Below are 15,543 nucleotides of genomic sequence, written 5' to 3' on the forward strand. Positions count from 1 at the left end.
GTATGACAATGATTATAGCATAAGCAAAGGCAGGTTGATATCTGTTTAAATAGTTTTACCTAAAGCTACCCCTTTCTTCTGATATTAATCTCCACTTTGACTAACTCCAAGATTAATTTTATATTATTTCCTTGAATTACAAATACTATAAACAAGAGGAACAGCCAAACAGTCTTCTCAGTAATGAGTCAGAAAAAAAAAAACATAGTTAAAACCAAGAAAACTTTCCTAAATATATGTTGTAGGGACATAAATAAAATAAGTAAGATGAATTACAGCTAAGCATCTGTCTTATAGTGTACAAGTAGTTTGGGATTCTAAACAGATGAAAAAGAAATAAAGCAAATGAAAAAGAAAAAGGAGGAAAAGAAAGCAAAAGAGCTGATAAAGTTTCTGGCTACAATACAGGAGACATATCATTACCATATGATCTAATGTGGGTGTCAGCCTGGATTGTGTTCATTGAGAGAAACCTTATTTTTTAACTGTGCTATGGAATAGAAGCAGGAGGGTTTTCCACCAAGTGACAGTCACTGAGCTGAACTTACCCCCTCCTCCTTTCCACACCTGCAAAGCCTTTTGCCTGGGTTGAATATTTAGTTTAATTACATCTCAGCTTTGAGAGCTCCTGTTGCAAATCCCTGGATTAAAAGGTACGGTTTTCAGTAATTCTCCTGAACTATGCTGCACTAATAAAACTTCAGGCAAGTCTACGGCAAGAACTAGTTGAATTTTAAGAGAAGCAAGGAAAAAATCCTACTAAATGTTTAGCAATGTTAAGTTTTGTATCCAGCACTTTTGTTTCTTGGGAACATGAGAATGCATTCTCAAGGACTGTGCAGATTTCCTACTGTTTATTTGACTGTTCTGTCTCTTGTTTTGATTTGTGTAAGCACTGCTATAGTCCTTTCTTTTTCCTTACTGTAAACTTTTGCAGCAGTATATTCTCTGTTTGCAATCCAGTGTTTAGAATCGGTGATGTAGTGAGTGTAGAAAATGCGTGAGTTCTTACATTTCTGTTTTAAACTGCACTCTGTGATTTCTTTTTCATTCGGATTTCTTCATATCTTTTCCAAACATTAATGAATATAATTTCAATTTCAGAGCAAAAAACCCGCAGTAGTTAGTTAAACGGGCTCAGTGTATGCCTTTGTAATGTTAGAAAGTGCTACGTTACAGTGTACAAACAAGGGACTCACATTTAAAGAAGGTTCCTATGAATTAAATAGTAGAAAAGAAAATGCCTGGAGTTGAAACTCCTGTTAACAGAGTTTTAATCTCTGTAAAACTTCCAGCTCCTATGTTTGCACATCTAGACTTTATTACACAAAATGGGTAAAACATATAATGTAGGAGATTTTTTTTGAAACTGCACATATTGTTTAACTTGTCTTTTGTGGCGTTTTGAGAGGTTTCTGACAGTAAGTGAACAAATATTTAAAACTTAATATTAAGGTAAACTGACAAGAAGACCACCAATACAGTGGTGACGTGAACTGATGAAGCATATTTCCAGTGGTATTTTAAACTGAAATGTGGCCAAGTCTATGGTATAGTTTCCTCTGTTTGTGGAAAAGTCTTCCTCACTGTAAACACATAATTAAAGCAAATTTAAACAGTTATGTCCTGCAGACATAAATATTTTGTCACAGACCTTTAAGAATTCAGGTTTTTTCCCCCTCTCTGTTTCTTTTGGTAAGTGAAATGTAAACATTTCTTACTAGTACAGTTTTGTGTATATTTTTTTCTCTAACTGTTTATGTTCATTTACACATGCAAACAATAGGAACAGATATGTGTGCCTTCAGTATGAATATGTATATGAATAAAGATACACAGACACATATCTATTCCTATTTCCTGATTAATATGTAGCTTGTGTCTGCTATTTTCTCTGCTGTGTCCTCAGATTATATCCTTGATATCCTTTGTCGTCCTACAGTTTTCCTTTATACACAACTCTTACTGATTTTATTATAGTTTTGACAAAACAGGGACCAAAGGAAAAGGCCTGCTACAGGGTTTAACTCAGATAAGTGAAGTCATCAATATTAGTGTGAAAAAGAAGTAAAGTGTGAAGACACTTCCAAAGTGCCTTTGCATTGTTTTGAGGGGTTTGTTTTGAGGGGTGGTAATTTAACTCCAGGATAAGATCCTGATTGTGCATTCTTGGGATGGACGGTGCTTCAGCAGTGACCCTGGGGGGGAATACAAGCAGTTTTAAATATTTAAAAATATTTTTAAAATATACGAATATGTAAAAAAGAGCTGGGGAAGCTCTTTAAAAAGTACTGACTGCCAGTGCCATGCCAGGATTGGTGTGCAGCATTCCCAGTGTTGATGTTAACGTACATTCTGAAAAATACTTTGTACTGGGGTAATGTTTTATTGATCATTTTCACAAGGCAGCTTATTACAATGAATGGTGATGATTTAGCAAATTTGTCTTCCCATTGCAGACTATTAATAAATTGCATTGTTATTTTACAATAATTCATACGTAATAATGATTATTTCACAAATCTTGGTTTAGATTAAACCCTGGTAAGACCTCACCACTGGGTATTAACACCACTTTGCTGTGACATCCTTACGTGTCCGTGTGTACTCTGCATGCATCATGGGGGTGTTGCTGGGGAAGGGACACAGCCCCAGTGTCGGGGGGGGCCAGGGCAGGAGGGAGCGCAGGAGGATGGCCCACACAGGGACACAGCCTGCCCCTGCTACATGGCACAAGTTTGCACAGCACCGAGTTGGGCTAACAGGCCATGCTAAAACGCTCTGAGCCTCGTGGGGTCTGCGAAACCCCTCAGTGCATGCAGTAGGTAATATGTCAGCTCCAGGAATAGGAAATACCTTTGGGTCCAATGAAGAAACCAGCTAGGTCTCTTAGAGAGGCAACAGAAACGGTGGTTTACTCCATGTGAAGTCACTTTGAAGTCTTCGGGACATCTGAAGATGTTAGATACCTGTCTTCCTGTTAGGGAGATGACAGAAATGATTTTAAAACACTAGCCTATTTTATAAGGTAAAAAATCCTATCATCCTCTCACGACTGAGCCCTAAAGGTTTCTGCAGGCTTGCATTATTGGCATGTGTAGGTAGACATTAATAAAGGAAACTGAACCCAGGCACCATACAGATTGTATCTAATTCCAGGCCTGAGTTTTTTATTTATTTAGCTTTTTTTTATACTAACCACTCCTGTTAGAGTACCTGGATGTGGTATTCGAGAAAGAGAGGCCTCAGTATAGCACTCTCACCTAACATCAGCTGCCCGTGTTAGCCATCTACCTGGTAGGTTCCATATGTCAATGTAGAGAGGGAGACAGTCCTCCTCCTCTGCCTCTCCCCCAGTTGTTTTATCTTTCCATTAGTCAATATGGAGCTGAGAAATGCTATACCACGCCCCTAACTGTTAGATAATTTCTACTAGAAAAAATTAATCCCAGCTAGCGCCCAGACAAGACATTTTGGAAGTTATTGACCTGAAGAAGCAAGTGGACATTTTTGCTTTCGTTACAAAGAACATCTGTATTCAGGACTATGCCATCCATTTTAAGAAAAATCTCCTAAATAAATGACAAGTTTGCCTTTCTGTCACTTGGCAACTTGAAGGCAGGTTTCTTTATATTTTTTTGTGGGTTGTTTTTAGATCCATGAAGGTTTGTAAAAGATAAACTTCCTCATATAATATAAATAGTAAAAGAAATTAATTTTCAGAAAATTAGCTAATCCATACAGCCATGATACAAAACCTGCAAACAGCTGTTTTGTAATTTCTCCTTAGCACACAACAACACAGGTAGCACAACGTACGGTGTGTTGAAATGCATTTAGGCCTAGGTCCTGAGAACACGTATTTAAGCAGTTTTCCTTGTTAATATCTATGGCAATACGTATTTGTGTAAAGTTACTCCTGAGCATGAAAGTCTGCAGAATGAGGCCCTGAAGTCCCATTACAAAGTGTGCTGACAGTACCACAAGCATCAATTCAAATGCTTATGCAGTGCAAAGCAGAGGATTTTCAGGGTGCATTGTTTATATCGTAAAAATCCCTAGCCAAAACTTTGGAAAGAAAGCCAAGAACGTCCAGTATAACACAACATTGTATTCCATTTTATTGTGGTGTTTAAACCAGGAAAGAAGTATAGCTCATTTAAACAACTAAAGATCTTCCCCTCTCTCTCCACCCTGTCACTAGATCCTACTCTTTCTCAGTCAGTTTTACTAGGCTATAATTTAAAACACACAGCAAGCTGGCACTTTAAAAAAATATTTCTCAAGACATGAAATACTGCATTACAGTCAGTTTGGGAACCTCAGGTTCATCCCCAGGGGACAAACTCATTGCTATGAAACAAATGCTAATGAAATCAAATAGACTGTTATTTTGGCAGAAAACAGACACATGGAAAATGTGGCTTATTGTTTTGACTGTTTTGCATAACAAAGTTGACAGTGCTGCCTGTTCCTAATAAATATTACTCTAAATATGCAAACAGATGTGTTTACAGTTGCCTTTAAACTGCTCTGTTAAAAAAAAAACAACTGCTATTGACAAGCAGTTACCAGACTCCTATCACATAACTGTCCTATTTTCACAATTCATTTTCATTTATGGAAAGGAACAGTTATGCAATTGGTGGATATGCTGGACCTCCTTCAGCAGGAACTGTGCAGCTATGGGAAACTGATACTTTTGTTGTAAATCTCCTGCTTTGATCCCTAGGTTCTGCCCGGAGTCGATGAACTAAACCATGAGGCTGGCTCTTCTCTTCGTCCTGCTGCTGCCAGCATGCTTGGCCAAGCCGTTCCACCAGCAGGGCCTCTTTGACTTTATGCTGGAGGATGAAGGGTCGGCCGATATGGCTCCAACGGACGATCCCGTCATATCTGGATTTGGACCAGTGTGCCCCTTCCGCTGCCAATGCCATCTTCGCGTGGTGCAGTGCTCTGACCTAGGTAAGCCCAAGAGTATCTTCATAGGGTATATACTTACATTCTAGCCACGGGTTTGCAGCTGAGATGGTGAGGCTGCTCCGCAACGGGTTTTTTTGTCAAAGAAATATGCTACAGCTGCTGTTAACTAGAATGTACTATATGGAGTAGGCCATAAAGCCCTGACAAGACGGACATTTGTTGTGACCACGAAGAATGTTTGATTTTTTAATGTGTATTTTGTGTATGTACATTTCATTTGTTCTTTGAAAGACCACAGATTTCTGTTGCAGAGAAAGTAACTTTTCAAGGCTATTCCTTCAAATGTATATTAAATAAATTCAGTGAGGTCAGATGTGGGGATGGAAACATTTTAAAAGGTTCTAAATTGCATGGTCCAAGCTCCAACACCCTTAATCATACTGTCTAGTACCTCAACATAGAAATCATCCCATTTCCATTGGAATACATGAGCATGGAATAACCAACCCTGAATCATATATGCTGGAACCAGCTCTTTGGAGGAAAGAGCTTGGAAACACTCCAAAACAATGAACACATTTTGGAGCTCCTTATTAAATATCTTTCTTAGACACTGTTCAAGCTGAAACCATGAGAACCTTTCTCACAAACTCCCCTTACTCCCTCACGTACAAGGGCTTGTCTGCACAGTCAGACCAGCAGGATGTGAAGCCATGCCTGCCATCGCTGTATTTGACTTTCCCATGCAGAAATCTTAAGTAATGAAGTTGACTTCAGTGAGACTGCTCTTGGTTTAAGCCAGTATTATTCAGTCTAAGCCAGTGTGCAGTGCAGAAAATCAATTAAAGTTGGTTTTGCTCACAAGGAAATTAGGCAATTTATTCAGTGGACAGACAAATAACTTCTCTTATGATTTTACAGAGTTGTTTTGTTTTTTTTTTTAAAAGTATTCTTTCAGCTGTTTAAATGTATAGCTGGGTGTTTCTCTTTTCCTATGGTATAACATTGGCTTTGATAATTACTGTAAATCATGGCACAAATCCACCAATTAGGACCTGGGTCTCATTGTGGTGAGTGTCGTGTAATTACGGAAAGGAGGGGGGGAACATTAGTTACATCCCTAGAAACTTCTGTGAATTTATTAAAGCAAGCCACATAATTACGCAACAGATATGTTTGGCAAAGGCCCAGTGAACAATGCAAGCCAAGTTGCACAAATGAGCACGGACTAACGTAGCCATGCATTCATAAAGCTTTCACAGTACTGTCCCTGTTGAAAGATATTTTCTTTTTTTTTTTACCATTTCGGTGCCATATAATAGCAAACATGGGGTGGGAAGTGGGGAGGAGGTTGCCCCACATGCCATGAAGGTCTTAGGTTTTATTGTTGTTACACTGGCTAATGCTGATGGAATTCAAGTTATTTTGGGAACTTGTCCCCAGTCTGCTTCAATTCTGCAGAACGTAAGGAGCTTTCACTGGGTAAAAAAGTAGAGATATTCACACAGGGACCCTTTGTTGCTGCACTTGCTCCCATGTTCGTTCAGTTCTCCTCCACACACACGTGGTTTCCAAAGGGTTGCACTACAGTTGCTCCTGGGTTAATAGAGTCCCATCCTGACCAGGAGACTCAGAAATACAGCAATTAAGGCCCCAGGTCTGTGTTTCCCAGGTAATTTGGAGAGGGGTGATAAGGAGATACATTCTGAGCTGGGTTTAAGCCCGCATGCTGCAGATACTGCACCGAAAAGATTTGGAAGCAGCTGGGCTGATAACATCCAGCCTCTGGGCCCGGAGGGAGAGAGAACTCCCCAGGCTTAAAATACGCAGCCCTGGAAAATGAATAATATTCCCCTGGCAGAGCTCAAGGAAGTAATAATCCCTCAGAGTTCCCCAGCGCTGGCATGAAGTTTCATCCATCCTCGTCGCGTGTCGGTCAAGGCCCGAGTCGGAGGCCCACCAGGCCGCAGGTCCCATGGCCGCTGCGGCGAGTGGGGCCAGGCCGGCTGCGTGCTCGCAGGCAAACCTGCCGTCCGCTCGCTTCTTCTGGCCTCGAGCCCGTTTCCCTGTGGCTCGGACTCGGACTCGGTCAGATTTGCCTACTGACTTGAGGGAAGCCGGGAGTTGGCCCCGAGAGCTCGAAATTTTGTTGTGGAGTTGGCCCCGAGAGCTCGAAATTTTGTTGTGGAGTTGGCCCCGAGAGCTCGAAATTTTGTTGCAAACTATGGAGGTCGTGCCAGGACGACCTAGCGCGCCGCTGGGCTGTGGGACGACGGGCGCTCGGGGCACGGCGATGGGGAAGGCAACGTGCACGCAGGAACCATGAAACCAGCGACGACCGTTCCACCTCCCCGCTAACCACCGCTCCTCGCCCGCCTCGCCGTTCGGCTCCGGGCGTTTCCGACCCAACCAAATTAGCTACCTCCCTCCCTCCAAATTATCAAATTTAGTCATCTAGTCCCATGGGCGCTAACTGAAGAAAAACTGCAGGCAATAACAAGACTCGTCCCAGGGATATATTAAGAGCTTACTAAATTAAGTCCCACAAAGGAAAGCTGAAATCTGGATCGGGATCTTTCTGCCACTCGCTCTCTGCCATGGAAGGAGGGCTTCTTAGGGAGAGGCGTCCTCTTCCTCAGAATGCTTCTTTTTTGTGCCCAAAGGGGCATTTGCTATTTGTAAACTCTGGCTTCGTAAGGAAAAAAAACAGCTATCTGACACAGAGTTAGTGAATAAACCACAGGAGAACTATCACAACCAGGGTCCAAAGATCAGGTTGGCCCCTTGTCTCATGAGCACTGGATGGGAATAATAAAAAAAAAATAAAACCCAAATTCAATCAAAACAGTAAAAAAAATGCCCAGTGGTCCAATTACACTCTTGTCAGCTGAATTTTTGCATTCCTGTACTTTTAAGCTTCAGTCACATCTTCCTAAGAACATACCTCCAAATTAATTTATTTTGCCTCCAAGCCAAGAGCTGAGTTAGCAGGAAGGAGAACGCCGTCTTCTCACACCCCGAAGAAGAATTCTCTCCGAGCTGCTCTTACTGACAGATCGAGAGCAGAGCCCCATATGCCTACCTTATATGAGATGTATTACCTTTGTGCAACCGGCTCAAGGTTCTCATCAAGGAAAGCCACCGCAGTATCATTATAAAAGCGCTGCCTTTCTGAATCTGCCTCCTGTTACTAAAAGGGAGCCACAGGGAGCCACCACTTTTTAATCATGCCTCAGTATAAGGCATTACTATGCTATAGCCAGACTTTCCATAGAAATCACAAACACCTTCCTTATTAGCACGCACTACAGGTGGGGAGTAGCTGATATAGCTGGTCAGAGGCAGCTCTTCGTGTTTTAAAATAATAAATACAGGGAAGATGTGCAGTCCGCTGGCCAGGCAAACATGCCTCGTAAAATCCCTAGCAAGGATTAATCATTCCGCTTAAAGTCTCATCCTCCCAAAGGGAGTCTCAAGAAAAGGTTCCTCCCAGAGCGCCCTGGTAGGCAGGAGGACACGTGTGATTACTCAGCCCTGCAGCGGATGCAGAATGCTCCATAAGCGCGTTCAGAGGTGGTCGTCAGAGCTTTATTTCACCTTCAGAAATGTCTGGCAGCCCCTTACGAAGTGAGCGGTGTCCGTGTTCTGCGGGATGCAATGAGATCGCCTTCCTTGGAGACTTCACAGGACGTAGGGGTGTCCCTCCAGCCCTCTTGCCATGAGCATCCATGGAGGCTTTGTGGTCTCCAAAAGGTGTGCGAGAGATGGATGTCAGTAATCAAGGTTCAAGCAGTGTTACAGCTTAAACTGGAATTTCACTCACAGCTCAGAAATGCAGGGTTTCTCCAGCTGTAAAGAAGGGTATATTAAAGCTCGGCATGGGTGTCGGAGTGTGTGTTTGAAAAGCACTTTGAGGTCAGTGGGTGAAAAGCTCACAGATATGTAAAAGACTATTCCAGGGATCTGGTAACATGAGGCAGTTTATCTAAACACATACAGTATCTAAACTGTATTAACTGATGGCTCTTCAACACCTGAACCATGGTAATGTGACAACAGCTAATCTATTTGTTGACAAAAGATGATTTATCTCACTGTATAAAATCTTCCAGAAAGATCTGAACACCCATTTTCTGATCATGACTCCTTTTGGGAACCTCATCTCCCACCATAAAGGAAATTATCTCCTTTGGGATATACCTGGATTTGAACTTCTATTGTCAGCATAATATCTTTTTAAACAAAAATAATACGCACCTCATTAGTGATCAGTCTCAGTCATTTTATGAGTTCAAGAAAACAGATAGGATTACTTACTATTGTGTACTTAGCTTTAGAATCCCTGCCACTATTTGAATGTTTACCAACATTTCAAAAACGTAATTTTTAAAGCTAAATGTTTAGCTCAAAACCTTGCAGGTTTCTAAAGATGTAATAAGAGAAAGCATGAATCCTTAAACGGTCAGACATTAACAAATTTAATTTTTAAATAAAAAAGTTTTTGTTAATTTACATTGTAATTGCTGAGCCTTTAGGACAAGTTATTGCATGTTCTATGCATCTTTTTCCTTCTAACAATAAGGACTAGAGACTTATTCCTTTTACGTTTAATAGAAGCCGAGGCTCTCATGAAATCCCCTGACTTCAAGGAACTGGATCATTTAACAAAAATATTATCAATAAAAATGGAACCATGAAATCTGGAAAGTATATTGTCTCTTATACTGAGAGTAGCTCCTGCATCACAATACCATGGCCTTAAAACTGAAGACTAAATGCCTTTTTGGACAACACTCTTTAGCCAAACGTAACTTACACTGTCATCAGACAAAAGTCATTGGGCTTTTCATATGCTATCTGGGTGAACTGTAATACTCTAACATGTTGGAGATCAGACTGCAGGATCTATATGAAATATTACAGGTATTATCTGTAATATAGGAGTCACCTCAGGTGATGTTAGCTGTCTAAGAGTCATCTGGGCTCCTTTCACAGCCATGGGGAGAGTTAGGCAGCTGCCCCATGGGGAAGTTCATCCAGTCTAAGGTGGATGTCTGTGACAGAAAGGATACCTCACTCTTGGAGAATTAAACTGCCAACACAGGGCCTCAATGACCCCTCGAGGCTATACAACTTCCTTTCAGATTAATGTATGTATGATGGAATTAAAACATGGAAAAAATAAACTCAGGTTACCAGCATTATTTTGTAATAAATTTGCCATGGGTTATTAAAATTTTTGTATATATTCAGCTTAGATAAATTTTTTGGGGATGCCTTGGAAGTTAAAGAAAGCATGAATTAAAGCCCTGTACTCAATACATCCTGAAAAATTATTAAGTCAAGAACCCAATAATTAGAAAACACTCTTGAAAAGTTGTCAAGAAAAAAAATATTTTTGCCTGGATGCAGACTGCTTTATATCAACAAAAAGTCATTAGTTTTTGCCAGTGTAACAGTAAAAGACAGGCCTTTTTGTAGTGCTCCAGTTCCAGTTCCAGTTGATAAACATGATTCTAGGCGAAAATTAATCCACTCTAAATACATCCCTTCTTTATTAGCTGCTTACTCCAAGGTAACAGTTACCAACTCTGTATGTTTTCTTTTTGTTTGTTTGTTTGTTTGTTTTTCTTTTTTTTCTTTCCTTTTTTTTTTTTAGATTTGTTTGCTTTCTTCAGACAAGGAAATGCCATTTAAGAAAGCCTAGTGGCAGGAATAGAAATCCTGACTGCCAAGTCCAAGTGATACAAGAAGTGACTGTTTTCTGGTTTGCACTGTGACAAGGGCTCATTTCTAAAATTTCCCAATGCACAAATAAATAGCTAACAGATAGCTAGTAAAATGTGAGCCAATTGTTATAAGTCATAGCAGGTGATTACAGTGCTTAAAACTTAAATAATCACTGCTGACACCTACTAGTGTTATGGACATCTATAGTATGTGTATTATGTTCTTAACACCTTTAGAGGGTGTATTACTTGGTAAGACATATAACTATTTAAAAACCATCCATGTTTTCACAACATAAAGCCTGTGCTGTTCAACTGTGAAAGGTTCCCAGCCAAGTCTTAGGAAGAGCTAAAGAGACCAAAGGCTCCTTCCCAATGTTCCCTGAGAACCCACTGCCACCAGGAAGGATACCTAGGAATTTGGGTCCTATGTGAAGCTATCAAAGATAACAGTAAAGAACCACCAATATTAACCTCCAGCTACTCAGGGAAATTCTGCTCACAGTGTCCGGTTACGATGGTATTTAGAAAAGATTCCAGTTTTAAGCAGATGTTCAAAACACCTCTCTCTAACCCAGATTTGAGAGTGTTCCCTCGTTATCAACTCTGGACTCACTGGTCTGTATTTTGCTTTACCCACGTCCTGGATCTGTCATGTGATTAAGAGGAAGTGGGCCAAAAAATGATAATATGGTTACAGAAAAAAAAGTATTTTTCTGAATATACTTTTATCTTTTCCAAAATTTCAAATCTAAGAATATATTCTTCAAAATGCATCACAATTTTTTTTTAAACTTATTTCTCCTGCTTTACATGCCTGCCCTGACAAAGAATATTGACAAATGCTGGAATTCTAGGTCTCTTCAGTTGGATTATATTGAACGGCTCATTCACACAGAACATTATTGTCCTTTATACTATGAAAGCAAAGTAAATAGATGGAGTAGAACTTGCTCATTGGCTTCTCTGCAAGGAAAGAGATGGAAACAATGAACACAGACACAAAGGGACCTTCAGACCAAGGACCATGCCCGCGTGGGGTTTTTTGGAGGGGTGTAGGGTACTGAGTTGCAGTTTTCAACTTATGGGACCAATTATGGGACTTGAACAGCTCTGTACAAATGACCCTGTTGTTAGCAGGGTTACATTTGCTATACAGGCAACTCTACTGCAAACTTCTTAGGCAGTCAATAGGGAATGAAAAAGGTAAAAAGCAGTATTTAAAGAATTTGTGTGCTCTCTGCATGCATGCTCTTAAGTGAGAGGGCACCCAGGAGAGCATCCCATACTAGCTTTGTGTTTGTTTCCTGGGATCTGTTTGGAGTGCTTTGAGTTGCTACAAAAATCTGTTAAAGAGAGGATGCTTGCAGTTTTAATTTCAATAAGAAAAGGAATGCAATAAATACTCACATTTAAAAAAGCAGTGAAAACAAGAAACATTTTCCGCCCACTTAATTTCATGCAACTTTAGGGATTTAATGGCAAAACAACAAATGGACAGAATATTTATAGAAATGCTACAGAATTTAAAACATGTGCAAGTGTAAACGGGGCTACAGTCTGGTTCTGTAATACATCATCAGCACAATAGAAATGTGCAATAGGTCATCCCAGAACCAGTTTCTGCTTGCACCTCCTGCACCACTGAAAATGTGAAAGCCTAGGACGACCTCAGTTTCTATGCTGGAGTGCATGTTTTCCCTTCTACTGCTCCAGTGTGGGCCTCAGAAACCAAACAGGCTCTCAATGAATTCCTGTTTTAGGGTGACATGGAAGAAGAGTGCTTGTAGTGGTTCAATAACCAAACTCTTTGCTGAATATCTCTACCTCAGAGGCATAGGAGCAAAGGTGTGAGTTGCCAAACAGGACTAAAAAGTTTTGTTATCATGTAGCTCTGATGCTATTTCTTTCTGTAAGTTCAATTAGGTCTTCGGCTTTGATTTCCACACTTTCAGATTGGGAAGATTGTACCGGTCCTTTACCACTGGGAAGTAAGAATGGGAAAGGAAAGGTGAACAGTGCTAATAAAGTTTGTATACTAGCAGCAGCCCAGAAAACAAAAGGAAAAGAAGGGATAGTACGAACATGAAAGGGAAAATCTTGCTTTTTCAAGGGAAGCTATAACAGAAATGATTAAAAAAGGAGATGTATAGAAAGTTTCAGATTCAGGAAAGGAAAAAGGAAGAAGGAACTTAAGAATTGAATGAAAATCTTACTGTTTTCAGGGTTAGGGGGCAAAATTTATTTTCTTTTCTTTATTCTTTCACTCTGTGGCAGAGAGTTTACATCCTCTGGGCTGGAGATGACTGTTACAGTGACAGCTGACCAGGGAAAGGTCTATCACTAAATGACTAACAAAATAAATAAGTAACTAATCAAAAATATCTGAGTTACAAGGATATATATACAACATCATCTAGTAGAAAAAGGGAACTAGCAGGTCTGCAGGCTCCCCGATTCAGTCAGGAAATTCTCTCCCAACATTTATTTAAATGTTATTCACTATGTCCAGACACAGTCACAGCAGCTCCTCCCATTGTTTGCTTACATGAAAGTAGATTGAAAACTATCCTACAACATTTATAAAAATTGGCCATGTTATGCTTAGAAGTACCAGAAATAACCAGGAACATATCTCTGCCCTCAGGTCATAATAAAACTAGGGCTGTGCAATGACCGTGTGGTCAGAACAGGAAGGGGTAAGTTTACTTGAAACCAGAGAAGATCCCCCCCAAATGACTCCTTATGGCTACAACATTATGTTAGTGCTAATTCTGGTAAATCCCAAAGTAAAGATTGAGGGAGCTATCCTTAAATTCTCATCTGTTGCCTGCTGCTTAAACTGCGAACCAGGCAAACATTAAATTATATTACTCCAAAGGATCATTCAAAATGTAATCTGTTAGATAATGCTCACTTTTCTGAGTCACTGAAATGCTCTCTTCTGACTACTGTAAAATGCTTGTAAGAAATAAATGTTTCACCTTAATGCATGAATACTCGTAGATAGTACATCTGCATTGCATTCACTTTGACTAAAGCCATTATGCACATGGTGCTGGCAGATTGCATGAATCACACAGGACAGTTGCTGTTCCCTGATGGGATGTTTTACGTCTGTAACCATGACAGTGGGAAACGTAAAGCTGGCAATTCTAGGAGTTCAGAAAACTCATAATATTTGATTTTTTTTTAACTTAATATGTTAATCCCTGAAGTCTCATGATTATCCCTGAAGTCTCATGATTATTTCAGAATATTTTTCTGCCTTTCTAAAATACTTCAGTGCTTCCTGAGAAGGCATATACCTTCCAGACATTTGAAATTAAAAGTCAGTTAGAAAAAACACAGAAATAGTAGTTGCTTGATTTTTAGTTTCAAGAATATATCATTACTCTTAGGTATTAGCTTTTGGAGCCAGGAGGCTGAATCTATCTGTACCAAAAATGTGACTAGCACTGAAAAATAATTCATAACATCTGTAGCTTGCAATATCCGTTATACTTTGAAATATGTGTTCACTACATGGAGTGGGTGGAGATGGAAAAGAGCAGTTAAAGCAATGCATTCATTTTTAAACCTTTGCTAGGGCCTTTATAATTATTAGTAGTATCATAATGGAGAATTATGCATTTGATCATAATGTGTGAATTTGTTTCTATTTTTCCGTGTTCCTCCCTTTGTTCTGGGAAGCAATGTTGTAAATGTTTGGAAAAAAATGCAGTGTACTAACTTATCAGTAGGTCTACCTTTGTAAGAGGCTGCCTCAGCAGGGGATGGAGTTCTTTTTCTTCTTCCTTCCTATGGCAAGGGTCAGCGGTATACAAAAATAATAATCTGTGATAAAAATAAGTCCAAAATGGATCTTAATGGAAAATGAGTCTTACAGACTGAAAAGCAGAAAAAAAGCCTGACAAATGGTTGTGAATCACCTGTAAGAAGATGTATTTTAAGAGTCTCCTGCATTCCAATGGACACTGCTTTTTTATATCTCTCAGAAAAAAATTATTACTGCTGATTTCACAGCAAGCGAGGGGAAGGTGGAGAACAAACTTTTACTTGGAAAATGGGAGAGAGGAGTCTGTGGATACTTCTCTGTAGAGAAAGACAATTGTTTCTTATTTTATGGATCGTAGGATGCAAATAATGAAACTACCCCTATTTGCAAATCCCACACAATAGAAAACAAATTTCCAGTAAATACTGAAGCAGATAGCCTGGGAAAGCATCAGTGACCTTGTCTAAGTCCAAACATTCAAAGCTATGTTAAGGTCCTTGCCATCCTTCCAGAGAGCAATTCTTGAGTCCTGTGATTTTCCGTGACCGAGTATCCTGACCCCGTAAGCTTGCTGTTCGCCTCCTTTGCCCCAGAGTCCACTCGGGGCATTACGAAGGGTATTGACCCCCGGGGAGGGCTGCTGCCCGTCGGTGGGATGAGCAGGGGAGAGCACACAGCAGCGTGCACAGGCAGCTGCTGGAGAGGCTGCCTCTGCCGGGAGAGAATCACGGCTGGGAATTACATGTAGCTCAGCCCAAATTCCTCAGCTGGCAGCAGCTGTTTGTGGAAACTGAAGGAGTCTTGAAAAGAGCCCCATTTTATGGCCCCTGTGATAATAATCGTGAGTGTTGCAATGTAATAACACATGTATCTGAGCTACAGCGTTCAGATGTCTCTCTGCCTTTTGGCCCCTTCTCTCCAGCTGGGGAAGGGAAGGATTATTCAGAGGAAAAAACCCCATCCCTGCTTGTTGTAAAATGGATAGGTGGAGGAAAAAAAAAAATGAAAACACCCCCCAAAACCAAACAAAAAAATCAAAACACAAGCTCTGTTGTGTTGTTAAAGTTGTTTATAATTGGTACTGTTCACATATTTGTTATTTTGACTATGTGG

General features: G+C 40.2%; 1 protein-coding gene across 1 annotated transcript in view; it reads left to right on the forward strand.

Annotated features, from left to right (window-relative positions):
* Nucleotides 1-444: 444 nt before the first annotated feature.
* DCN (decorin) overlaps nt 445-15,543 on the forward strand; it is a 40,209-nt gene continuing 25,110 nt past the window's right edge. Inside the window, exons 1-2 of the mRNA XM_052774596.1 lie at nt 445-653; nt 4,733-4,965. Coding sequence (XP_052630556.1) covers nt 4,761-4,965 — 205 coding nt within the window. The 5' untranslated portion in view covers nt 445-653; nt 4,733-4,760. The remainder of the gene's footprint in view (nt 654-4,732; nt 4,966-15,543) is intronic.

The sequence above is a fragment of the Harpia harpyja genome, chromosome 23, assembly GCF_026419915.1.
Source record: "Harpia harpyja isolate bHarHar1 chromosome 23, bHarHar1 primary haplotype, whole genome shotgun sequence".
Classification (NCBI taxonomy): domain Eukaryota; kingdom Metazoa; phylum Chordata; class Aves; order Accipitriformes; family Accipitridae; genus Harpia; species Harpia harpyja.